This window comes from Armigeres subalbatus, chromosome 2, assembly GCF_024139115.2.
Source record: "Armigeres subalbatus isolate Guangzhou_Male chromosome 2, GZ_Asu_2, whole genome shotgun sequence".
NCBI lineage: Eukaryota > Metazoa > Arthropoda > Insecta > Diptera > Culicidae > Armigeres > Armigeres subalbatus.
The window spans coordinates 96701112-96728122 of NC_085140.1; the positions used below are offsets into that span (position 1 = coordinate 96701112).

The 27011-nt window shown below is 40.3% G+C and overlaps 1 protein-coding gene across 13 annotated transcripts in view; it reads left to right on the forward strand.

Annotated features, from left to right (window-relative positions):
• LOC134210198 (protein encore) overlaps positions 1–27011 on the forward strand; it is a 246325-nt gene extending 219314 nt beyond the window's left edge. For 12 of the 13 annotated variants that reach the window (XM_062686234.1, XM_062686232.1, XM_062686227.1 and 9 more), the window contains 9 exons: positions 22–224; positions 283–504; positions 573–874; positions 942–1069; positions 1132–1542; positions 1602–1986; positions 2142–3820; positions 25065–25158; positions 25688–27011. In XM_062686234.1, the coding sequence (XP_062542218.1) occupies positions 22–224; positions 283–504; positions 573–874; positions 942–1069; positions 1132–1542; positions 1602–1986; positions 2142–3820; positions 25065–25158; positions 25688–25755 (3492 nt within the window). In that variant the 3' untranslated portion in view covers positions 25756–27011. The remainder of the gene's footprint in view (positions 1–21; positions 225–282; positions 505–572; positions 875–941; positions 1070–1131; positions 1543–1601; positions 1987–2141; positions 3821–25064; positions 25159–25687) is intronic. The other variant, XM_062686235.1, reaches the window with a different exon arrangement.

Genomic DNA, 27011 nt, shown 5'->3' on the forward strand with positions numbered 1-27011 from the left:
TAACTTATTTATTCCTTCTAGTCAATTGAAGGTCGATCGGACGAACGACCATGCGTATCCAAGTCGCACAGCTTCGGTGGCTACGGAGGTTCATCGCAGAACGCCCCGTTACTACGAGGCGACTCGATCACGTCCACCAAGAGCGCCAGCGGACGACTGTTCACCAAGCAGGACTCCAACGCTAGTACAAACACCCCATGGCGGTTGTCTCCCTCCAGCAGCGGGTAAGTCCACAACGGAGCGCCGCAAAGCCGGAAGGTCAAACCATTTCGTACTCAATAGTTCGTACTTCACTTTCAGCTACAAAACGCAATCGATCCGATCGGATTCGGTGACGCCCTCGCCGACGGGCTACGGAAGCGGAGATCACACCCCAGAACCGTGTATCCAATCGCCATCATCGACGTGCGGTGTCGTCTGGGCGGTAACCGATATGGCGAGTGTGCCAAAGGGAAGCGTGCTGATTGATCCACAGACCCTACAACCGATCGTCAATCAGGATGGGTATGGTTTAATTACATTATACGATGCAGTATCTGGATACTATTTCGATTTATATTTCCCCTTATTAGCTCGATCTACCACTTCGACCCATCCAACCTTCCGCAAACGGCCAACTTGCCGGGTAGTGTCCCCAGAATGCAGAAGAAGAAGTTCGAAAAGCAGAAATCCTTCAACAGCCGGAACAATCTCAACAGTAGCAGCTCGCTCGAAAGTTCGATCGATCTGTCCCTGAGCAACAAGAATGACTGCGGTCAGCAGACCAATACAAACGCCACTACCACCATTGCCGAGGAAGTCGGCAGTGAACTCATATACGACGGCTCTACCAGTACGATTAAGATTACCACTAAAGATAATCATGATATTGACGGTAGGGGTTTTATGCTGGATTCCATTTTGCATCCTCAATCTAAACTAACGAGTCCTATTTTTCACAGAAAATTCTAGTCTTTGCGAGGAGCTCTCACAAACTACCAATGAGCTTGGTACACTTAAGCTGCAGAAACACCAAGCAACCAGTCCAATGCTGCAGGCCAGCGAACTGCAGCCCTTGGAGCTGAATGAGGTGGATTGTATTTTGGGAAAATTTCGTTGGTTTTATTACTAATATTTGCAATAATATTCCAGATTCAGCTCAATGCCAACCATGAGCATGAGCATGGTGCTCTAGCGGAAGCGCTTACCCCATTGGTAACAGATTCTGAAACATGCGGTGGCACCCTGATGGTAGCAGTCAACAGTGATACCGGTAGTGTCAAACACGATAACCAATCTGAGCATCACCAGCACGGCCTAGCCAGCAACGATGCTACCAACGACTCCACCAGCGATAACTCTCAGGAGGCGGACAAAAAGGAGGAAACGGTCGTAAAGATGAACGCGGTACAGACAGTTCCTTTGGTAAGTTACTCAAACTCGGCAACGCCCAACAGTGCATACACGATCAACTACGAGAACGGCAGTGGCACGCCGGGTGGTGCAGGAACTACCGTCTACGCGTCCGGAGCGCCGGGAATGTCGACGACATATCAGACTGCGGTAAGTAAGTCCAATTTTCTAGTAAGAGTATCTTTGTCATATATCGTTTCCTCCCAAAGCCCGACGGCACTATCTACGCGGTACCTTCACCACTAGTTTATACATATCCCTCGGCGATGGAAGCGGAAATGTCCGGTTACTTTGTTCCTGTCTACGATCAACAGCGTGATCCAAATATGTGTACCGCTGCGGGTACTCCGGTGTATCAGGCGGCGGCAGCAGCTGCCGGTGCGACTTCTACAGTATTACCGATTGCGTACACTCCAACGGCGGCCTACAGTGGTGCTCCCCTTTACCAGAATCCGACGGCTGTTATGTACTCGTCGGAGCAATTCCCAACTGCTGCGCAAGCGACTGCCGCCGCAGCTGCTGCTGCAGCATCAGCCGGACCACTTCCGCAGTATCCAATCGGATATCCCATTGGCATTGGCTATCCCTTCAATAGTAAGTACTAAGTAGTTGTAACAGACATTTTACCTGATATTGGAAGCGTGAAACATTAATATCAAATGTTGACCATGCTTCTTATACATCTGAATAATTATCTTGCCTGGATTGTCTAAGTTTCAATAATATAATGTAAAATATTTCGTCTACAGGTACAGCTTACCAAAACTACTGGAATCAACCGATTACTTATTACGTTCCCCAAACGCCCGTCCCATCTGCGGGAAGCACTCCGATCATTATGCCTCCGCCAGTGACGCAAACTCCCACAAACAGCAGTATGATGTCGGCGACTTCGATGCATGGCAAGCGAAACACGACACCCCCAAACCATGGCCAGCAGTCGCAAAATCAAGGGCAAAGTACATCTGTAACTCCGGTGCCGATCTCTCCATTCGCTACCAACATACCGATGCAACTTCCCGACCCAGCCGGCGGTCCGATGTACGCGATTCCTCAACCTTTCTACTCCAACATGCTTCCATTCACTGGTCCTATGACACCACATTCACATCATCCGGCTGCCGGTGCAGGCGGTGGCGGGACGATCGTGAACTCAGTACTTCCCACTGCCACTGCAGCTGCTGCCATCGGTTACCATCATCCACATTCACAGTCCAATCAGGGCAATCCAGACTCGTTGCCCTCCAGCAATGGATCAGCGAGCAACATTTACTCAAACACTAGTCAAAACAACAATCCTCAGACACCTCAGTCCACGCCAAGCACGCCACTCTCATTGCCTATCTCGCTACCACCCCATGGCAAAAATCCGCCCTTGTTTGCCACCCCTCCTATTCTTCCCAATGGCTACAATCCTCAAATGGGTTCCGCTTCAGGAAGCGGAAGTGGTGCTGCGGGTCACCACCACTACAACCCTAGCCATTCGTACGAAGACCGCAAGAGCAGTGGATCGAGCGGTGGCTATCAAGGGAAGCGATCGAATGTCAACAGTGGAAACTACTTCAACTACAGCAACAATAACAATAGCCGCCAAATGACACCCAACAGTGTCGGCGGTGGAAGCGGCAGCACATACCAGAACCAAGGCAATTCCGGAACCAACGGTCCCAAGAGCTATGTAAACTCGAATAATACAGGGAACAATCAAAATTCTAACAATGGTGCCGGCAATGGAAGTGGCCCATTGATGCTAGGGCAGCCTCCCAAGGGCCGATCAGACGGCCAGGCAACCGTGACCAAGCCACCACTGATACCAACATTACCAAACAATAATAATAGCACTAGCAGTAATACCAACCCTAGCGATAAGACACGCATCAACCGTTCATCAAAGCCACCAAATCTAGACTTAAAGCGAAGCTACAACAGTTTTAACGTAAACAGTAGGAACACACCGAGCACAAACTCAACGGAAAGCAACAACTCACCAAACAGTATTACGTCGTCATCCGTGCACGAGCATCACCCGCAGCAACCGCCACAGCATCATCATCACCACCATCATGCGCAGTCGCACCATCCATTTGGTCACGGCGGTGGCGGGGCCGGCAGCGCCACCGGTGCCGGGGGATCAAATCCATCGCACCACCCGTACTATCCGCCACAGCAGCACCAACCGCAGCAACAGCACACCTACTACCATCACAGTCAACGCGGTGGTAGCGTCGGTAGCAATAGTGGTGGCTCGAATGCCACGGCCGGAGGAGCGGCAGCTACGCACACCATGCCATCGAGTGCCATCCAGTCGGCGGCGGCCGCGGCTGCAGCGGCTTGCGCAGCGGCCATCGAACCGTACCATTCGCAGCTGATCCCGCTGAATGCGGCCGGGATGTCCTACGTGAAGATCGGGCAGACCTACTTTACGCATGTAAGTACCTAGATTGTGTTTCTGTCATAGTTCAGCCATGAAAATCTAAGGATTATTTTATGATTTCAAAAATATTCGGAAACTACAATTCAGAAAAATGCAATCCGGGATCCTTCCAAAACAAAACCTAACGCGTTTCTAAAAGTATGACGATTTTAGATGTTCAATTCAAAGATCGTGACGAAGGGAGGCGGCGGTTTGAATATGGCCAATCTCCGCGTGATACACGTTATGGATCCTTCTTTATTTAGCAGAACAGAACACCCGAGCAAAGTCGGTTAACAAAATGAGAGCAAATTGATATTAAGCTCTGCTGTTGAGATTATATTGAAAACAAAATTTGATGTCAATTGTTAGTTAATACAAATTGATAGGGGAGATGCACCGGTTTTGGCCAACTTAGTGCCTAATTTGGCCAACCCTGAAAAATACATATTTTGCCAAAATAATCGATCAGTTAAAAGCAGCTTTGAAGCGTGAGGGGTATATCTCTTGTTGGGACTAAAAAAACCCTTGCGAATTGCTTTATTTTTGGAATTATTCGCAAAATTGGCCAAATTAGGAACATGGCCAAAACTGGTACAGTTCCCCTATCGCAACATGTTTTCAATATGCATTCCTCAGATATCATAATGATAGCAGCTTTAAATCAAATTATGCTGTCGATTATCTAATATGTGTTTTACGAAGATTAAAAGCAATCTGCAAACAAAATATGCTGTTGTTGTTAAAAAAGCTCATAATCATAATCTAATTGAATACTCATTTTGTTATCAAATTAAAAATCTTATGATATCAAATTTAGTAATCATATTGATTTCATTGACAGCAAAATGTGTTTTCAGTATGATTTCACAGTGTAAAAATATGCTCTCATTCCTGCTGTGTTAACCGTTAATCCATACAAAACGAGATCAACTGAAGTAATCAAATAATTGACATCATGACAGCAAATTTTGATTTCAAACTTTGCTCGGGCAATGATTGAATGATTGAGTATACTATGATAGCAAACAACCGACAAAAAAGTGGTACAGTTGCTGATGAAGAATGTGTATAGCCGCCAGACATTCTAAATACTCACGCTCCTCTAATGTGAAAGTGTACTACACACATGTGGAAGTGTTGTTTTTTTGACGTAGGACTTACGTTTTTCTTTACTATACTGGGTGTCATTTAGATTTTTGGAAATCGAGAGCGTTACGCTGGAAGGGAAGATTTTGAACGTTACTAGCGCCTTTATCTGTCGATGGATTTTTAAGATTTATATATCAATCGACTCGGACACTCTCCAGCAATTTGCCTATTTCATTGAAGCTTAAGAATATTAACGATAATCTATTGAAATTTTCAATTTTTGCAAAGCCAGTAAAAATTTCATATGTAGCCAATTCAGTGCATTCCTAACACGGACATCAGAATGCGGTATGTCACGGGCCTTCGAGTCTACCGGAAAATTTTCTTTGTGTATAAAAGAAGCAGTGCCTGCCGTGTGCGAGTCATTACAATTTGTGACAGCAGCGCGTACTGACGTGCTTTTTGCTCGCGCATTTTTTGTTTCGTTCGTTCGTTCGCTGTGTTCACCTACACAGCGACAGCATGTAGTCACCAGCGCACAGTGTTTTATTTCGTCATTTTCACGATCGAAATTCAAAAACTCGAAAAGTGTTGATTTTGGATATAAGGTTTGTTCACAGAAGTTTCAAGATATTTAGGAGCGCATCTTTCAATAAAAACAGTTTGATGATTAATCCCCCTAAAAGTGAGTTGAGAAAATTATTTTTCCACCAGAATGAGATAGACACATAGTGTCTTCGGCAAAGTTGTAGTAAATGTTAATACGAGCAACTTTGCTGAACATCCCGAGTTTCTATCTCTTATATATAACAAACTTAAGTCGTTTTATGTAAAAACCCCATTAAAATCTTATTTTTCATTCTAACTCTTTCCAATGATTTTTCCCATTTTCCGTCTCTTCTACAAAGTTGTTAAACAAGCAAAATTACATGTTTTTGCTGAACATTGTAACATTCCATCTCACATACAACAAAAGTTATCTCTAAATTATAAATATTTTTAGAGGTATTTCCACTTGTAATTACTCCCTTAATTGCAAAAAGTCGCAAATTTCTTCACGATATGCTGAAAATCGCCTATTTCATTTTTATACTGACATTGAAAAATTTTGTCGACAAGAGTCTTCTCGAATGCTGTGTTAAAAACTTGTAAACCTATGAAAAATCATAATATTTGAATAACTTTTGATTTATAAGAAATAGAAAGTTACAATGTTCAGCAAAAACATGTAATTTTGCTAGTTTGACAACTTTGTAGAAGAGACGGAAAATGTGAAAAATCATTAGAGTTAGTTTAAGTTAAAAGAATGGTTTTGAGGGGATTTCCTCATAAACCGTGTTAAGTTTGTTATATCAATAATATAGAAACTAAGCTTCTTCGCCGCATTTGTTATATCGTGAAATGCAAAGTTTGTAATACCAAAGGAAAAGTTGTTTCCAAATTCAACAGGATTTGAGAAATACCCACAGAAATTTGAATTCTTTGAAATACAATAAATGTACACAGCACACATGTCGAAGCGTTTCTATTTGATTAAAACAGCAGAAACATCTGCTGCAGGTAATTTTTAGGACAAACGAGGAACTGATGCATTGATCAATGATATCGTTGGATTCCATTGTATCAAAAGCCAAGAAGTCGAAGGAAGGTGCTTCCAGAAGATACTAAACTATTTTATTGAAAGTGTGAAAGCGATGACAAAGAGAATGAGGAAATCCCCTCAAAATCATTCTTTTAACTTAAACTAACTCTAATGATTTTCACATTTTCCGTCTCTTCTACAAAGTTGTCAAACTAGCAAAATTACATTTTTTGCTGAACATTGTAACTTTCTATCTCTCATAAAACAAAAGTTATTCAAATATTATGAATTTTCATAGGTTTACAAGTTTTTAACACAGCATTCGAGAAGACTCTTGTCGACAAAAGTTTTCAATGTCAGTATAAAAATGAAATAAGCGATTCTCAGCATATCGTGAAGAAATTTACGACTTTTTGCAATTAAGGGAGTAATCACAAGTGGAAATACCTCTAAAATATTTATAATTTAGAGATAACTTTTGTTGTATGTGAGATGGAATGTTACAATGTTCAGCAAAAACATGTAATTTTGCTTGTTTAACAACTTTGTAGAAGAGACGGAAAATGGGAAAAATCATTGGAAAGAGTTAGAATGAAAAATAAGATTTTAATGGGGTTTTTACATAAAACGACTTAAGTTTGTTATATATAAGAGATAGAAACTCGGGATGTTCAGCAAAGTTGCTCGTATTAACATTTACTACAACTTTGCGGAAGACACTACGTGTCTATCTCATTCTGTTGAAAAATAATTTTCTCAACTCACTTTTAGGGGGATTAATCATCAAACTGTTTTTATCGAAAGATGCGCTCCTAAATATCTTGAAACTTCTGTGAACAAACCCTATATCCAAAATCAACACTTTTCGAGTTTTTGAATTTCGATCGTGAAAATGACGAAATAAAACACTGTGCAGCGGTAGAACTGCCGGTGGGTCTGCAAATATGCATGAAAGAAGTGGGCGCATTTTTTTGTCATTCTGTGCTTGATGATGGTCGGATGCAATGGTGTCGGTCACGATGGATACAATCGCCCATCACTCGGAGTTCACGGCTAGAGGCTAGAGGTAGATGAAGAAGGATAAAATTAGCCCAGAGAGATTTGGTCCAGATGATTGATTTCATAATCTACATGATCCCGGGATGGGTACAAGTCATGTCATATGACTGACCATATGTTAAGTTGTGCTTGGTACTAAACGAGACTTACATTACACTTACATACACTTACATGGTTCTAATTCCACAGCAAAATAAATCAACTACACTGATGAAGAAAAAATTGAATTAAATTCATAAATAAATAATTTCATCTATTTGTAGAAGGCATTAGCTATTAAAGATGCACAATCAGCAATAGTGTTAATATATTTTAGATTAGAAAATTGCGCTGTATTACATGTAAATGTTTTAAAAAAGTACACAAAAAATAATTTTCAGAAAAATATTCAAATAAACTTTATCTTATTCTTTGTTATTCATTTTCTTAGAAATTGTATTATTAAACTTGATGTAGACTCGGAGTTTGGAAACAAAGCATTAAATAATTTTTTGTTGACGTATTAGCAGTTCCTCCTCTATTATATAAGGGTTACTGCTCCTTGGCTTGTTTCTTATTTTTGTGATTTTTCAGCAGTCGTCACGCATGCTAGAAAAAATAAGCAACTAAATTGGTGCTGCATTTCGTTTTTTTGTTTGGAAAACGGGACAGTTCCCCATAATTTTATAAAAAGAATTTTTAAACTTCAAATACTATGTATCATCAATAAGAAATCTATAAATGCCCTGCATTTGCTTGAGTAAATAAAGGCTCAATAGAAACAAAACAATTCTAATTATGTATTTAATTATTAGTTTTATTTCCAGAAGTTTTAAATAAACAAATTGGTAATAATACTACAAAGCATGGAAGTTGTCGTTTCCAATATCAATAAATATAATCAAACTCCATAGATCCAAAAGTTAGAAGTTAAATGTAAATACGTTACGTTTATACAAGTCCTACGTCTACTCGCGGTTATGTTGAAAACATTACCCATTGCTCGTTTTTTTGTAAAATATCGTTTATTTATCAATGGTATAATTACATTAATAGTTTTACATTTATATTTACAAATTTTCTAAATAAAATTTTACAGCATTTGGATCAATAGTATTATTAACAGAATTAATATATTTGATGTAGTTTATAAACAATTTCATTGTTTTCATCTTCTTCTCTCTTGTGGTATTTACTTTTGTGAATAACAAATCAGAGAAACTAAAATATCGACCATTCAAAGTTTTGATTATACTAATTAGCACTCTCCAAGCCCCTGATACTTGTATACATTTAGAGAAGCGATGCTCTAAGTTTTCATTGACAGAACCACAGTTGAGACATGTTGCTGTATCTGCTAACTGCATGGAGTACATCAATGCACGGTGCACTACTTTAACGGTTGGAGGTAAATAGCAAATAAATGCATTGACAGTGGGTCACCTTGGCGAACTGACCGTTGCACAGGAAATTCTCGCGAGAGGTGTCCGTTTATTAGTATCCGAGAATTAGATAAACCGCCGATTTTGGCCAGAAGTTCAACTAAATTTGGATTGATACCTAGTGAAGTAATAGTGCCGAAAAGGAAACGCCTATCGACACGATCAAAAGCATTCTCAAGATCAAATGACACCAGCTTTCCGCTTCGTTTCTTTTCTCTGAGATATGCAATTTGATCTTTCTGAGTGTTGCTTGGTATATGTTTTTCCCACGGTTAGAACTTTTCTGAGAACTACTGATTACGTTGTGTTCAGCCAAAACTTTATCTAAACGAGACTTTAGAATTCTTGAGAGAAGTTTGAAATCTGTGTTTAAAAGAGAAATTGGTCGGTAAGATTTGAGCATATTATTTGACCCTTTCTTTTTCGCAAGGACGATGACTCCGTTCGCGAAGTCAGAGTTGACTTCGCCTCGTAGCGCTTCATTGAGTACGCGATTGAGGTGAACATGTATTATGTCAAAAGCTTTAGCATAAAATTCTTTTGGAATTCCGTCCGGGCCGGCACTTTTTTTTGCAGCACTACCTTTAATAGCAAAGTATATTTCTTCTGTAGATATAGGGTCCATATGAGGGGGGTCCCGTAGCGTATTTGGCTACACGTTCGCCTTACAAGCGAATGGTCATGGGTTCGATTCCCAGCCCTTCCACCAAACCCTCGTCAGTCGCCGGATGTGCAGCCCATGCGGTGGCGTATTGGGGAAACGCGTCTTACCGTCACGGCTGCGTGATGACGACTGACAACTTGATCTTCTCGGAGGCATTCCTCCAACGGACCCGGCCTAATGGCAACTGAACAATGCAACGAACATTGGATGCACGACATGGACAAACGGACACAATGGACACACGATGAGATGGACTGGCTACGACAATAATAATGGTAATGGAAAAATCTTAAAATAGATTCTGTGTGGATTCTGTTCAGCAGAATACCACAGTAGATCTCGGCACAGTAGCGTACTTAACCGCAAAGAGTGCCTAACAAATAAAGAAAGGAAAAAAATATAGGGTCCATACATTTAGCATTCGAATTACTATCTTCAGGGACGAGTCTAGTCGACCGACAAACTCAGTATTTACATATTCTTCTCTCTGAGAATACAGTTCGCGAAATTGATTATAAACATAGCTTTCTATTGTCGTTTTCGTTTTTGCGGTGTAGCTACACTCGTGCTACACTTTTGCACCGAAAATGTTCGTTTTTGATTTTCGTGCTACACCAGTGTAGCATTTTTCTTGCACTGAAACAAGCAGTGTAGCACCAGAAAAAATCAGAGTGTGCCGTGTAGTTTAGTTTGTTTTCAAGATTCTCCCGTTGTTATTGTTTTCTTTTTATGATATCCAACAGGTATCCATAACAAACAAACCCAACTGCACTCAAAACGTTCGTTTTTGCCGTGCAAAATGCTGCACTAAACGGTGTCGCTACACCTCAAAAACGAAAACGACATATGTCTGTCGAATTATCGATGTATTCCGTATTAGACAAATCTAATCTGCTTATTGTCGTAGCTTTACGCCTACGCAACAGAGAAACAGACGTCGCACTTCGAACAAAATGCAATCAAAAGCATCGTCACGAAAGCATTTTCGCCCAATGCTAAAATTACGGTGTGTGGCCAAGCGGCAACCAGATGGCGGTAGTGCGCAAACGTCAAACAAAAGCAAAATCTATGAAAGCGCCATCGGTGGCCGATTGACCACCTACAAAAAATTAAATCAACCGTTAAAAAGATGAACAATGGGACATGTGTCGAGTGAGACGTCTGTTTTTCTGTGCCTACGCTCTCCCAAATGAAAAGCTGATACTGGCTCTCCCGATACCAACTTTTTGTTGACGTATACAAACATACCAGTGAACCATCTCTGTAACCGTAGCATTTTCCCCTTTATAAGATTGATAAGATTGTAGCTAGGACGGAACGATCACCGAAGTATCGGCCATATGATTCCCGAAGTTGTACATATAGAGACTGATAGCGATCATGAAAATCTTTGTATTTCAAATTTGTTTTCCATCGGAAAAATGATTTAATTCGGTTTTTGGCGAATGATGTCCACCAATGCAAGAACTATAGTTGCGTCTTTGACGCGTCCAGTAGTCCCACTTTAATTGAAATTCATCCATATTGTCTAACGTCAGAACATGTGATCTGATAGACCAATATCCTCTCCCAATCGGTCTACCTAGGTTCGGTACACAAAGCCTTAGCGTCAGCGCATGATGGTTGGTGAAGGAACATACATGTGCATCCACGTTTCGCAAGTCTATTGCCATGCCAGCTGACACATAGATACGATCAATTCTGGATGCTGAGCAATGTGTCACGTATGTGTATTGGGTATGACTACCCTTCAAACGATCCCAGACATCAACAAGTTTTGCACATAGATTAACGCAAAATGAACTCCCCCAAGAAATTGTGACGTTTGAGCGGGTCGCATAATGAACGCAAAATGAACTTTTGTTCGAGAAGACGACCCGCTCAAATGTCAAAATCCATCAGGTGAGTGAATTTGATGAACTCCTGCACAGGTCTATTGAACTGTGTTTTTAAGTGAGAGACTAAAGTTACTCTCTCCAATAGCGTCTTTTGGATGTATTATTGCGTTGAAATCTCCACCAACATGAAGTTTTCTGCACTTCGTCGAATGTAATAGGCTAAGGTTGTGTTAAAAAAATCTTCTCTAGATGCTCTGTTTTGGGTGCCTGATGGGCCATAAACATTAATTATAGACACAATATCGTGTATTCCAACTGAGATTAAACGTGAATCTAAACTTCTCTCCACTTGAGAGAACCTAATGTGGCTTTTCAACGCTATCGCCGTACCTCTACGTGAATGGTCTCCATTGAAGATGATATTGAAACCGTTTATATGCAAACTCTCATTTTCTACTTCTTGTAATAGTAGAATGTCCACTTCTTGTGATCTCACAAAGTATTGTAGAGTATTCAACTTATTTTGGTTAGTAATGTTGTTAGTAATGTTATTAATATTGATTGTACTAATAATGTAGCTAAATTGATCCATTTCAAACACTTGCGGTTGTCTTGATTTACTGTTTGAGTTTCTTCACCCGTCCGCGACCACGTTTCTCAACGATTGTGAACACGTTTGAATCTTCACTAGTGCTCTCATCATCTTGTTTGTGTTTCCCTTTCCAATTGGTATTATCCCCTGATTGAGACTTCTCACGCATGCCACAATCATAAGAAGAAGACCTACCTATGTCCTTTGATAACCCACCAACTGAACGGTTAGATGAGCGTGCCCTTATTTCTGTCCCACTTGCAGATGGACCAGCACCATCAGTTGCTTCCAAAGCATCGCTGCTCTGCGGCAGCACATCCTGGGCCGACATCAATACATCGACATCCCTATTCAGCGGGTCTCTGATCAGCTGGTTAGTGTTGACTGTATCCATAACAGGGTCTTTACGCAGCTCCACAATTTCACTTGCTGTATTGGCGTTGTCCAACAAACCCGTGGTAGATTCATTAGGTGATGAAGAGCTCGATGTCTCCGCTGTATCTTCGCTCATGTGTTGTAGGGCCACCTCTCACCGCTCCAGCATACGAAGCTTTTTTGAGTCTGTCGTTTAAGCTGACTTTCTGCGCCAAAAGCTTTTTATTTTGGACGCAGGAAATGTCAGTGTGGAGATATTCTCCACAATGTCTACCTCTACATGTATGTCTTTTTTTTTTTTACCAGTTCATTTATTTGGTAGGCTCAGTCGTGTGTGACACTTTGCGGAGCCGCAATTCTCAAGTATGATATTTTTACATGGTATATCATCTTATCTTAACAGTTAGTTGGGAGGGGACATAGACCATAATACTCGTGGCGACTCAAGGTTAAAAAACTTAATACAGGACGGACGGGGTAGGGATTTGGGTTTAGGTTATTTCAGCTGCTCATCCGGGCGTTTGACGTTGAACGTTGAAAACGATTTTGCGTGGCGTCGTGCTCGATTTTGGTTCGTCAGGGAGCATCTTCCGGATGGCCAGAGCTTCGGGGTACATGGTACAGAGAAACAGAATCGGACAAGAAAAAAACTGAGAAAGAGAAGAATATAGGCATTAAACTTTGATGTCAGCCAAGCAAAGGAAGGCATAGATGGCCTGCATATATATCACATCGCGATCTCCCAAAACACCTCTTATATCCCGGAAGGGTTGTTTACCTCGGGCCACAAGGGTATCCAATAGTTGCTCTCTGGAGGCGTCATTTTCCGAGCAATACCAAACTACGTGATCGATGTCATCGTAACCGGCTCCGCACCTACATAGGTTGCTATCGACCAGGTTTATTCTGTAGAGATGTGTGTTTAGTGAATAGTGATTGGACATAAGCCTCGACATCGTGCGGATGAAGCCTCGACTTAAGTCCTCACCTCTGAACCACGCTCGCGCAGAAACTTTAGGAACTATGGAAAATAGCCACCGTCCAAGTTCATTGTGTGACCAAATCATTTGCCAATTTTGAAGAGTACTCTGACGGACTAATGGGAAAAACTCGTTATTCGAGATTTGTCTATCATAAACTTCACCTTCCTGTGCGCCCACCTTTGCTAGCGAGTCCGCCTTCTCATTGCCATAGATTAGGCAATGGGATGGGACCCATACAAAGGTAATCTTGAATGATCTTTCGACCAAATCACGCATCTGCTCTCTTATAGTTGTAAGAAAGTAAGATGCGTGCTTAACAGGTTTCATCGACCGGAGTGCCTCGATAGAACTAAGACTATCCGAGAAGATGAAATAATGGTCTACAGGCTGATCGGAAATTATCCCCAAAGCGAAATTAATTGCTGCCAGCTCAGCAACATAAACCGAACACGGTTCTTGAAGTTTTCGGAAGGTGGTTGAATTTACGTTGAAAACACCGAAGCCAGTGGATCCGTTAATGCGAGAACCATCAGTGAAATATCTGTTATTGCAATTGACATGTTCATATTTTTCAGAAAAAATGGAAGGGATAGATATTTGTCGAAGATGATCTGGTATTCCTTGAATAGCATGTTTCATGGACAGATCGTATTCAATTGAGGAACTGTCGTTGACGAAGAGAACTCGAGGTGGATTATAACATGGAAGACAGAGATCTGTCGATATGTAGTTGAGATAGACTCGCAGGTATCTTGAACGATGAGCCAGTTCAAGCATATTATCGAAGTTTTCTAATACAAGTGTGTTACTTGTTCCACATTTGATCAGTATTCTAAGTGAGAGCTCCCAGTAACGGTGCTTTAAAGGAGTGACTCCAGCAAGCACCTCCAGGCTCATGTTATGCGTTGAATGCATACAGCCAAGGGCAATACGCAAACAACGATACTGAATTCGTTCCAATTTGATCAGGTGGCAATCAGCTGCTGAGAGGAAGCAGAAGGAGCCATACTCTAAAACAGAGAGAATAGTCGTTCTATAGAGTTTGATGAGGTCTTCCGGGTGAGCGCCCCACCAAGTTCCAGAGATAGAACGGAGAAAATTGATCCTTTTCGGCATTTCTCTAACAAATAATCAATATGGGTTTTCCAGGTACACTTGGAATCAAACCAGACCCCAAGGTATTTAGAAGATAAAGATTGGTTTATGTCATCTTTCAACAGCTTCAGCTTCAGTTGAGCTGGGTACCGCTTCTTACTAAACACTACCCATTGAGATTTTTGCGGAGGGCACTCGATCCCTAAATGTCAGACCCAAACACTCATGTCATTTAGGAAATATTGCTATGGTCTTTGCAGGACATTTGCACATGAACCTCTTAGGGAGATCACGGCATCATCTGCAAGTTGTCTAAGCGTGCATTGTCCTTCCAAACAATTGTCAATATCTTTAACATAGAAATTGTAAAGCAAGGGACTTAAACATGAACCTTGGGGAAGGCCCATGTAGCTATTTCTGGAAGTTGTCAGAGTGCCGAGAGTAAAGTTCATATGTTTTACTGACAACAAATTGTACAAGAAATTATTCAAAATAACGGGTAATCCACTACTGTGCAAATTTTCCGACAGTACTTCTATGGAAACAGAATCAAAAGCGCCCTTAATATCCAAGAAAACTGAAGCCAGTTGCTCCTTGTGCTACATGTATGTCTTTGTTTCGGGTATGTCACGAAAGTAGTTTCTCCGGATATCGTGATGTAAGATTTGATTGGTTCTGTGAGAACCATTCTCACTAGACGGATTCCAGGTGAGAGGCCTGGAAAGTGGTGTTTATCGCTCTATAACAGTTCCTGCACATTCAATACATCTCCGTAAGCCTCCATGTGACTACGAATCTGCTCGTTTGTTGTATTTACAGATAAATCATGGAGCCTTACGTCAACACATCCATCAGCCATACGAAGTCGAAGTTTGTATTTCACTCCTTTGACGTCGTACTCAAGCTTATCGTCGTACTTGTCCACTACCTGCTGCGTGATGGTATGGTTTGTGACCTTCACGAAGGCACTCGTCTGTGTCACTCAACTGTATGCGAACCAGTTGAGAACGTGTGATGCCGAGCTGTACCCCGACAAGTGTGTGTACCTCTTCAGAGGTGGTTTTTTTTTTGGTAGTTTCGCGAACTCCACGCGGAACGTGTTTTCGCGAATTTTTTGGTGGCTCATGGTCGAACTGATGTTCGAGAATGCCCGTACTGCCAAATATTACCGGCACCGGATTCCGGGCCACACGCCACGTTTTGCACTTACAATACTTCTCCGAAAATTCGACCGATTCTAGCGCGCTCAAAAACGACGTGTTATCGCTTCGGATGACGAAGCCTGACTGCTTGAGAAATGGATTGTGAGTGATTTGACTATGCGTCCAATTTGGGAATCTCTAGCTCGTTCAGTAACCGCTAGGTTGCGAAGGCCGACGGAGGTCCTTCGTAGCTTAGCTGGTTAAAGTACCAGTCTAGCGTACCGTAGGGTCATGGGTTCGAGTCCCATCGAAGGGAAAGTGGTTACCTCCAATACATTTTTCAAATCAATATCTTCCACATAATGTACATATTCACATATAAGTTTTCACAACATTGACGATTAGTATGATTTATGCACGGCTCGATTCGTTCTTCAATAAGCTGTGTTTATATGTAAAAAAAAGGATTTTCACGGGGATAGTTCAAAACTCAATAATATGCTAAAAGTAGGCTAGATGTACCAGTTGTGGCTATAGCACCAGTTGTCGCACTAGTGCTTTATATGCCAAATGGCCAATCAAATCACCGTAAACCAAGTTCATATCGATAAAGCATATTCATGTGATACGATAACACCTTTGATTTCCTTCGAAACAAGCAAAGCATAATTGTAAAAATTGATTTTGCTTAATTTTTGACGTCCTTTGCACCAGTTGTCGCACTAGTGGTCCCTATTTGACCAGTCCCATAAGAAAACAATGGGATTTGTCAAATAAGGAACCAAAATTAAGAATAGTGCCACAACTGGTGCATGCGTTCCTATTATGGATTAATCAATTTTGAGGATAATAACAAATTTTATTGTGGGTTTCACAGCTGTTCTAAGGAGCAGAAACTTAAACCTTTCGTTTGATATATAAAGTCCGCCCACATGTCTTTTACTTATTTTTTTTTAAATAGTTGTTCTTATGTATGGCGACAATTGGTACACCCACCCTAGTTGAGTTGTGAAGAAATTCAAGACGATTTTACATAAATCGATCTAGAGTGCGTTGTAGCAATATTTGACATTTACAAAGCAAAAGTGTCGATCCCGGGCAACGCAGGGTCCGATCTGCTAGTAAAGTATATAAATAAAAAGTATAAATAGCTTGCATAAAGACCACATCATCTCACATTTCCCCCCAAGAGTTGTTTGCCCTCAAAAGTCAGGAGGCATCATTTTAGGAGCAGAACCATCTTTGTAATCAATGTCTTCGTAACCTTACGTTTAGTAACATCAGGCGAATGAAGCCTAGTGTAATATGTCATGTCTATTCCTGCACTAGAGTTCTCGATTTCAAACAGCAAACTGCTGTTACGCACATAATTTGTTGAAAGCTACCACAATTTGCACATAAATAATCAGTCAGGGTTTGAAGGGTTCTTGTTGTAATTCCACTCACTGGATTTTCATTAAATTTTGCTTAAAACACGGAAAAAGCCAAATTCAAAAAGCTTCTACAAGAATTCTCGGAAATCCTGAGGTAATTTTAGAAAATCTTCTGAGTGGATTCTAAGGCCGAGGGGTTCCTTCTAGAATTCTGGCGAGTTCATTGTTTGTTCTGATGATCTGAGGGTGTTGCTTTTGAAATTATGGGGAATTCATTATATTGAGACAGGATGGGCTTCCAGTGAAGATCCTAGAGAGTTTTCAGTTGAATTTTTGGAAGGATACCCATTGAATATGCAGGAGGATTTTTCAGTGATGCTCCTGAAACCTAGTAGAATTCTGAAAGAAATTCCTGGGAAATATTGCTGAAGTAATTACCGCAGGAACTCGTTATTCGTTAAAAATATGTGAATTCTTGCAGCAATTCCAAAAGAAATTCCAGGAGGATTTCCATGAGAAGTTTCTTCAGGAATTCCAGTAGGAATATTTGGAGAAAGTCCAAGAATAACTCCTATAGCAGTTCCAGGAGGAACTCTCAGAGAAATTTGAAGAAGAACAGCTGGAGGATTTTCAAGAAAAAGTTCAGGATGAATTTCCTAAAATTCTACTTGGTGCTCCTCCAGAAATTACTTCTGGAGATCTCATCCAGGAATTCGCCCTGATTTCCTCCAGAAATTCATTCTGGGAACTCATTTTGAATTTCTTCAGGAATTTATTTCGAATTCATTCTAAATTCCCCCAGGAATTCAGTCTGAATCTCCCCAAGAATTCGTTCTGAATTCCCCAAAAAAAATCTTTCTGAATTCCTCCAGGAATTAATTCTGAATTCCAACAGGCGTGAGTTATACCTACAGTAGCTCCAAGATAAGTTTCGGGAAAGACTAGAGATAAACTTTTGAAGAAACGGAGGAGCTTCACGAGGAATTACTGGATCATATCCGACATGAATTGTTGGAGGAACTCCAAAAAGGAACTTTGAGACCTTTAGAAGCAATTCTTGAAAGAGCTCCTGAAAATTAAAGGAGAAAGATTTGGAAGAAATTCCAGAAGCAAAATCCTGGTGGAACTTCAGGAGTAATTTCTGGAGGAACATCGCCCGTAAGAACTCCAAAAAGATATCCTGGATAAACGACAGGTAGAATTCCTAGAGGAACTTCAAGAATAATTCCCGAAGGAAAACGAAAGAAGAATTTTCGAAGAGACACTCGGCGAAATACCTGAAAAATCCTTAAGGATCTCCAGGAGGAATCCCTGCAGGAACTCTAGGAGGAATTCCCGGAGGAACCCCAGGAGTGATTTCTGGAAGGACCCCAGGAGGAAATCCTGGAGGAACTCCAGGAGTAATTTCTGCTCTAAGAAGAATTTTTGAAGAAACTCCCGGAAGGATTCCAGTAGGAATTCCAAAAAGATATCCTGGATTAATCCCATATAGAATTCCTGCAGGAATATCAGGAGGAATTTCTTGGTGAAATCAAGAGGGAATCCTGGAGAAACTCCAGTGGGAATGTCTGGTTGAGCTTCAAGAAGAATTTTTGGAGAAATTCCTGTTCGATTTCTTGAAGGAACTCCAACAAGGCATTTTTAATGTAACTCCTGGAGAAATTTCTTGGGGAATTCAGAATGACTTCCTGGGGGAATTCAAAATGAATTCCTTTTGGACGACATAGATATTATGGCACGTAACCTTGAGAAGATGGAGGAAGCCTACATCAGACTGAAGAGGGAAGCTAAGCGGATCGGACTAGTCATCAACACGTCGAAGACAAAGTACATGATAGGAAGAGGTTCAAGAGACGACAATGTGAGCCACCCACCGCGAGTTTGCATTGGTGGTGACGAAATCGAGGTGGTTGAAGAATTAGTGTACTTGGGCTCACTGGTGACTGCCGAAAATGACACCAGCAGAGAAATTCGGAGACGCATAGTGGCTGGAAATCGTACGTACTTTGAACTCCGCAAGACGCTCCGATCGAATAGAGTTCGCCGCCGTACCAAATGGACAATCTACAAAACGCTCATTAGACCGGTAGTCCTCTACGGACACGAGACCTGGACGATGCTCGTGGAGGACCAACGCGCACTTGAAGTTTTCGAAAGGAAAGTGCTGCGTACCATCTATGGTGGGGTGCAGATGGCGGACGGTACGTGGAGGAGGCGAATGAACCACGAGTTGCATCAGCTGTTGGGAGAACCATCCATCGTTCACACCGCGAAAATCGGACGACTGCGGTGGGCCGGGCATGTAGCCAGAATGTCGGAGAGTAACCCGGTGAAAATGGTTCTCGACAACGATCCGACGGGCACAAGAAGGCGAGGTGCGCAGCGGGCAAGGTGGATCGATCAGGTGGAAGATGACTTGCGGACCTTCCGTAGACTGCATGGTTGGCGACGTGTAGCCATGGACCGAGCCGAATGGAGAAGACTCTTATATACCGCACAGGCCACTTCGGCCTTAGTCTGAATAAATAAATAATAATAATCCTGGTCGAATTTGGACAGAATTCCTGGGGGAGTTCTGAATGAATTCTTGAAGGATTTCAGAATGAATTCCTGAGGAAATTCAGAAAGAATCCCGGGAGAAATCAGAACGAATTCCTGGAGGAAATCAGAGTGAAATCCTGGGAAAATTCAGAATGAATTCCGGGCGGGAAGCAAAATTAATTCCAGGAAGAATTCAGAATGATTTCTTAGGAAATTCAGGATGAATTTATAGAGGAGCTCAGAATGATTTTCTGGTGGAATTTCACCCGAAATTGAAGAATTCAGAATGATTTTTTGTGGGAACTCAGAATGAATTCCTGGGGGAGTTCAGAATGAATTCCTTGGGGAGTTCAGAATCAATTCCTGAAGGAATTCAGAATTAATTCCAGGGGGAATACAGAATGAATTCCTTGGGGAATTCAGAATAAATTCCTTGGGAAATTTAGAATGAATTCATTGAGGAATTCAGAATGAATTCGTGGAGGAATTGGGTTGTTTAGGGGTATATATGTTTTTACATATTCTGAAGCTGCATAAAAAACTAAACCTAACCCCAATTTTTCAGAATTTTTGGAGCCCGGGAACTATTTTTAATTTGCTTTTTAAATTTATATGGAACTAAAAATTTGTTCTTATGCTGCATGGGCCAACTGTCATTCTATGAATGTTAGTGTCATTCTATCGATTGAAATGAGTTATTGTTTGCTGTATAAAAATGTAAATAAAAGGTTTACAGACAAAATAAAAATATGTTGGAGATCAGAAAAGCATGCTCTTTTTGTTAAACTATTTAAAACCCCATATTTTTCTCTGCTAAACAACCCAATTCAGAATTAATTCCTGGGGGAATTCAGAATTAATTCCTGGGAGAATTCACAATTAATTCCTGGGGGAATTCAGAATGAATTCATGAGGAAATTTAAAATGAATTCCTGGGGGAATTTAGGATGAATTCTTGGGGGAATTCAGAATGAATTCCTGTAGGAATTTAGAATGAATTCCTGGGGGAATTCACAATTAATTACTGGCGGAATTAAGAATGAATTCCCAGAATAAATTCCTGAAGGAATTGGGTTGTTTAGGGGTATACATGTTTTTACATATTCTGAATCTGCATAAAAAACTGAGCCTAACCCCAATTTTTCAGAATTTTTGGAGCCCCGGAACTATTTTTAATTTGCATTTTAAATTTATATGGGACTAAAAATTTGTTCTTATGCTGCATGGGCCAACTGTCATTCTATGAATGTTAGTGTCATTCTATCGATAAAAATGGCTTATTGTTTGCTATACAAAAATGAAAATAAAAGGTTTACAAACAAAATAAAAATATGTTGGAGATCAGAAAAGCATGCTCTTTATGTTAAACTTTAAAAAACCTCATATTTTTCTCTGCTCAACAACCCAATTCAGATTGAATTACTGGCGGAGTTCTTGAGGGAATTTAGAATGAAATCCTGGCATAATTCAGAATGAATTCCTGGTGGACTTTCGAATGAATTCCTGGGGGAATTCAGAATGAATTCCTGGGGGAATTCAGAATGAATTCCTGAGGGAATTCACAGTGAATTCCTTGGGTAATTCACAATGAATTCCTGGGGCAGGCTTGTAAAATGTCATCTGCATGTCATTTAACTAATTTATTCATAACTTTCTTTAGAAGCCAAATTTATTCCATAATTTTAGATGTACTCATAACGCTTGAGTAGCGCTATATTTTTGTTCAAGGGTACATTGCTCTAAATATAACATCTGAGGCTGGAGAGTGAAAACTCTCCAAAATGTCACGTGTCATTTGACATAATGTCATTTGAATGACATTTTGCCTCCCGTGCCCCAGATTACATATTTACACCAATGTCTTGTTTGACAAAGTTGTAGGCACATTTAAGCGCTATAAGTTCGTCATACATCATGAATGATAAAGAATAGCTACCATCTGAAAAAAGTTCTGGTAAAATTATTCAAACGAATGCAAATGACATTTTACAACACTGCCTGGGGGAATTCAGAATGAATTCCTGGAGGAATTTAGGATTCCTTCCTGGAGTTTCTTCAAGAAATTCTTTTTGGAGCTCCTCTAGAAATTACTCTTGTACTCCTGTTGTTCTTACAAATATTTCTCCTTTGATTTTTCATGAGTTTTTCCACGGTTTCCTTGTGAAGTTCTTTCAGGATTTTTTCTTGGAGTTCCTTCAAGAATTCTACCTGGGTTTCCTCCAGAAATTCTTATTCCAGGAATTCTTGGAATAACTCACGTCGGTTACAACTTTCAGTGGCAAATGTGAAAAAAAACCATTCGGCAGCGATATTTCAAATTTGGAAAATTCAGGTTGAATCTCGAGGAGAAATTTCTGATAGAGGGATCAGTGGAGAAGTTCTAGATTGATTTTCTGAAGAAACCTTTAAAAACATCTAGGTGGAGTTGTCGTAGGAACTCCAGCAAGAATTTCTGGTGAAATTCGAGAAGGAATTCTTGGAAGAATTTCATGACACCTTTGTGGAAGAATGAACTGCAGGAGAAATTGCTAGGGGCTCCTCAGGGGGAATTTCTGGCTGAACTTCAGGGGATATTCATGGAGGAACTGCAGAAGAAATTTATATGTAAATTCTCTAAGATCTTTATGTATAGCTCCTCCAGGAATTTCAGGAGGAAACCCTGGTTGAACTCCAGAAAGAATTCATTTAAAAACGAGGGTTCCTGAATTCCCAAATTCCTAAACTCCTATACTCACAAATTCCTAAATTCGAAAATTCCTGAATTCATAAATTCCTGATTCCCTAATTTTAACAATTTATGAAATTAAATTCCCAAATATCTAATTTTCTAAAATCGTGAATTCCCATGTTTCTAGATTCATGAATTCCTAAATTTCTAAATCTCTAAGTTCTTTAGTTCCTTAATTCGTCGCCGCCCACAACCAGGACGTTAAGCAAGAAGGTTCACGCCTCGATTGTGTGCTTTTCAATAGATGGTATTGGTAATATACCATCTTAATCCTGCCATTCAAAATCAGCACAGTGTATGGCAGGGCTGTGTAAAAAAAATATCAATATGACGTTTGCAAACGCTGAATAAACACAAATTAAAAATCTTCAATGCAATCTACCTATTTGAAACAAAACATTGAATAATATGTTAACAATATGCTTCTGAACTAAAATCTGGGGGTGGTGATGCCTCTATTTGAGAAGCATGAATGCTTTTTTATTTAAAGCGTAGTTGCTTCGTAGCAAGAGAACTGGAAGCAACCTTCTACGCGTCTCGGACCCTCTTTCCAATCAGCTTGAAGCCTTCTTTCAATAGGTCCGGAAGCCTCCTTTAAGTGGTTCTGAAGCCTTCTTTCGTAATCTTCTTTTCAAGAGGGTCAGAAGCATCTTTTAAGTGGCTCGGAAGCTTCTCTTCGAGCCTACTTTCAGGATGCTCGGGAGCCTCCCTTCAAGAGGCTCGAAATTCTCCTTTCGAGAGACTTTGGAAGCGTACTTTCACGAGGCCTACTTTCCAGAGGCTAGGATATTTCTTTTCAAAGGCGCGAAAGCAAACTTCAAGAGGTTTGAAGAAGGCTCTATGTTCCTACTGGAACCTGGCCTGCATTTCAACTTGGCAATCCTACGCCTTTGCTCGCAAGGCTTTCTGGAGACCCCTGAGGTGCCCTTTCAAGATGCTCAGAAGCCTCATTCTAAGTGGCCCGAGTACTGCCTTTCAAGAGGATCGGAAGTCTCTTTTCAAAAGGTGTGGCAGCCTACTTTTAAGAGGCTCGGAAGTCCCCTTCCAGAAGGCTCGGAGGCCATCATTCGAGAGGCTCGAAATTCTTTTTGCAAGAGGCTTGGAAGCGTACTTTCCAGAGGTTTGGAAGACTCCTTTCAAAAGGCGTGCAATCCTACTTTAAAGAAGCTTGGAAGGGTATTTTCAAGAGGCTCGTAAGACTCCTTCCAAGAGGTTCGTAAGTGCCCTTTCAACAGGTTCAGAAGCTTTTCTTGAAGAGGCTTGGAATTCTTTTTTAAAGAGGTTTTGAAACGCACTGTTAAGAAAGTCAGAAGCCTCCTTATAAGTGGCTCGCAACCCTCCTTTCAAGAAGCTGTGAAGCCTCCCTTCAGGATGTTCGAAAGCCTCTCGAAAGCGAAGTCCTGATATCCTTCCTTCAAGATGCTCGGTAGATTCGAATAGCCAAAAAAGTTTTGTAGGAAGCTTTATGTATAAATTTACTTTTAATTGAAGCCTTTCATTTACAGTAAAAAACATAGGGGGTACCTAAATTAATGCAAAAGTGTGAAGGGGTACCTCTCAAGAAGAAGGTTGAGAACCGCTGCCTTATACTAAATAAATCAATATAAATCCCTAAAAAAAATCTGAATTTTAAATTCCTAAAATCCAAAAAGTTCATATATCGTCATTACTCTTCCAATTCAGATTGTAGTCTTCGGCCTGGGCAGCGCACTTGCGCCGCGATCCAACTTCGTTTCTCCCAGTGATCATATTCTTATCAACTGCACAAATCATCCAAATTCTAATCCCGTTTTCTCGGTTTCTTATTCATTTTTCTTGCTCATTTTTCACAAACTGGAGTTTTAGAAATACAGATAAAACTATTGATGAAACGTGATGTCAATTTTCATTTGGCATAAAATGTTTTATGGTTTCAATTCGAACGGCTTTCATACAAGTTTTGCGGTACGACTTGCAAGTAACATATTGCGACTTGTAAGTGTTGCAAAAAGCGTGGAACGGAACATTCCGGCCGGTTCTCAGCGGCCAATGTACGGATTTACAATCTGTAGTCACTTGCGAAGTCCTGATATCCTAAAGGGTGTAATTGGAAAGAATCATTTCAATTAGACTTAAAACACCTGAGATATATCGGGGAAAAGTTGTCGTTCCACGCTTTTTGCAGGGGTTGGTACTTGCAATGTTAATCAATAAAATCATTGGCAATAAAGCTATCTATCTGTATGGAATTTAATATTGTGAATAAAAACAATATTAATTGCAGAATTTAAAGATGACCCATCTTGCCCCGCTGTTTGACCAATCTTACCCCGGCATTTTTTGAATGACAGGAAAATAGACTTCTACTTTAATGACTCAAAATGAAATAAAAAGTGGAATTTTTGTTATTTCATACCCCTGGCTTATAGATGATGAGCTATTTCACGTTGAAAAGTTGATTTTTTTATCTTTAGTTGCGAGACTTTCAACCCAAAAGTTGAATTAAAATGTTTCTTTTTTGAGGCATTCATGGTTCGCCTTGTGCGACCCATCTTGCCCCATCCTACGTTACATCAAAATGCATTTCTTTAAAAATTAAAATTTGAAAAAATCCAAAGTACAACTCTTAATACTGCCAACAAAAGAATTGCGATGATGTATTTTTGAAAATTTAATATCCACCATAACCTTTTGATCCGATATTTTATAAGAATGTTCTTTTCAACCAAAATTAAAAATCCTTCGAGCCCCAGGTCAAATGTACCTAATGTAATCAATTGTTTATTATCTTTCAGCCATCCCTGGCTTTGCCTCCGAGTCGCCGGTCGCCTCCAAATGACATACGTCCAATCGCTGGAGTCTATCCAGCCATGAACATGGTGATGCCAGGTAAGAAACGTATCTTTATTGAAACGAATTCAAGACAAAATTTTCAAAACGACTTATCTGCTTTTGTAAACAAAGAATCAAACGACGATTTGATGAATCTGATAGCTCTCCCACACAAACCAATACCATCAACAGGTAGCGGAAACCTTCACCTACCTACTGGTGGTGTTGGTTTGCGTGGGAGAGCTATCAGATTCGTCAAATCGTCGTTTGATTCTTTGTTTACAATAGCAGATAAGTCGTTTTGAAAATTTTGTCTTGAATTACACCTGATTCTTTTTACACGGGGGATGCGTGCCGTGTGAAAAAAATCCGTGCAAAAATAATCCGTGTTATTTTGAGAATCCGTGTAAAAAAAATCCGTGTTATTTCGAGAATCCGTGCAAAAAAAGCCGTGTAAAAATAATCCGTGTAAAAATAATCCGTGTAAAAAAAGAATCGGGTGTATTATCTTTGTGCCGAACCATTCGATGGAGACGAATGGTAGATTGTGTCAATCGTCTTACTTATTCTCTCCATATCTCCTCAGCATCACGACAGTTCACACCAAGACCTCAGCATAGCGGTGGCTACAAAGGCAGCAAGGCGCCTAGATAAAATGCTTGCTAATATTCCGTAACTCAAGAAGAAAAACAATGATAAAGGAAATTCTAAGCAACAAGTATAAATTATGAACATTACAGCAGAAGTAATCGCACTATTTAAGAAACGCTAATCGCCATGGATGGATTAGAATCACTTACCACAACCATAGACAATGACGAAAATATACGCGCATCCGCGGTAATGACCATTTCCCCGTCCGACAAAAAAAAATCACCAAATCGGATTGCGAGGAAGATCGGTTTTAACAAATCGAGAACCTCCAAAAGTCCGGAAGAAGTGGTCACTGCGAGAGAAGGGGCTAGCGAGAACAAAACACGATCGCCCGTGAAGAGAAAATGCCATTTATTTTATTACCGAATAAGATTATTAATATATACATATGTATGATTATTATTACCACATTACATAGCAGTGAAAGTATCTTTAGAGACAAATTATTAAAAAGTATGATACCAGTTAATAACTGATAGAAACCTAAAAATTAAAGCAACAAAAATTCAGAGTGAATAAAATGACAAAAAGAAAACTAAACTTAAAACATGAAAGTAGCAAACGCTCTACCAGTGATTCAATCAACGCTATGCGAATTATTTCTAAAATAATTTTAAAACGCGAAATGAAAAAAGAAGAGACGCGACGCAAACTAGCACAAAAACTTCTGAAACAGTGATCAACAAACAAAAAAGAGTAAGCAAAGAGCGAGTAAGGAAAAACCAGTTGTAAGATTGGATTGTTGAATAGATGGATAAGTACGTTGAGAGAGGAAGAAAGGATAGAAGCGCAAGAAAAAGAGACGGAAGTAAAACTGCCGCCCACACTACTCTAACTATTTCATTTACTAAATACCTACTAGCTGGAACAGCCGGCAGGACTAAGTGACAGGATGAGAATGAGCCAAACAAGAATCAGTAGCTAGTGAACCGCCACACTCACACAGACGGAACCTATATCGTGAATCATCAAACCTATTACTATATGGTATGTAGCATACATAAAATGCAATTTCATTAGAGCATGACACAGAACCCAAGATCAAGCCAGTTTACAGAAAATTTATATGAAAATTTATTTATATAACGAAGCAAGTAAAAATTGCAACCCGCGTATGTATAACAAAACATAGTAGCAACAAAACTAACGATTATTTATTCATAAAACCAACTGAACTATGCTGAAACATTGCAAGCTAAACGACAAAACATTATATATCTAGTAGAGAGAATAATAAATAAAAATTGTTAAACCTA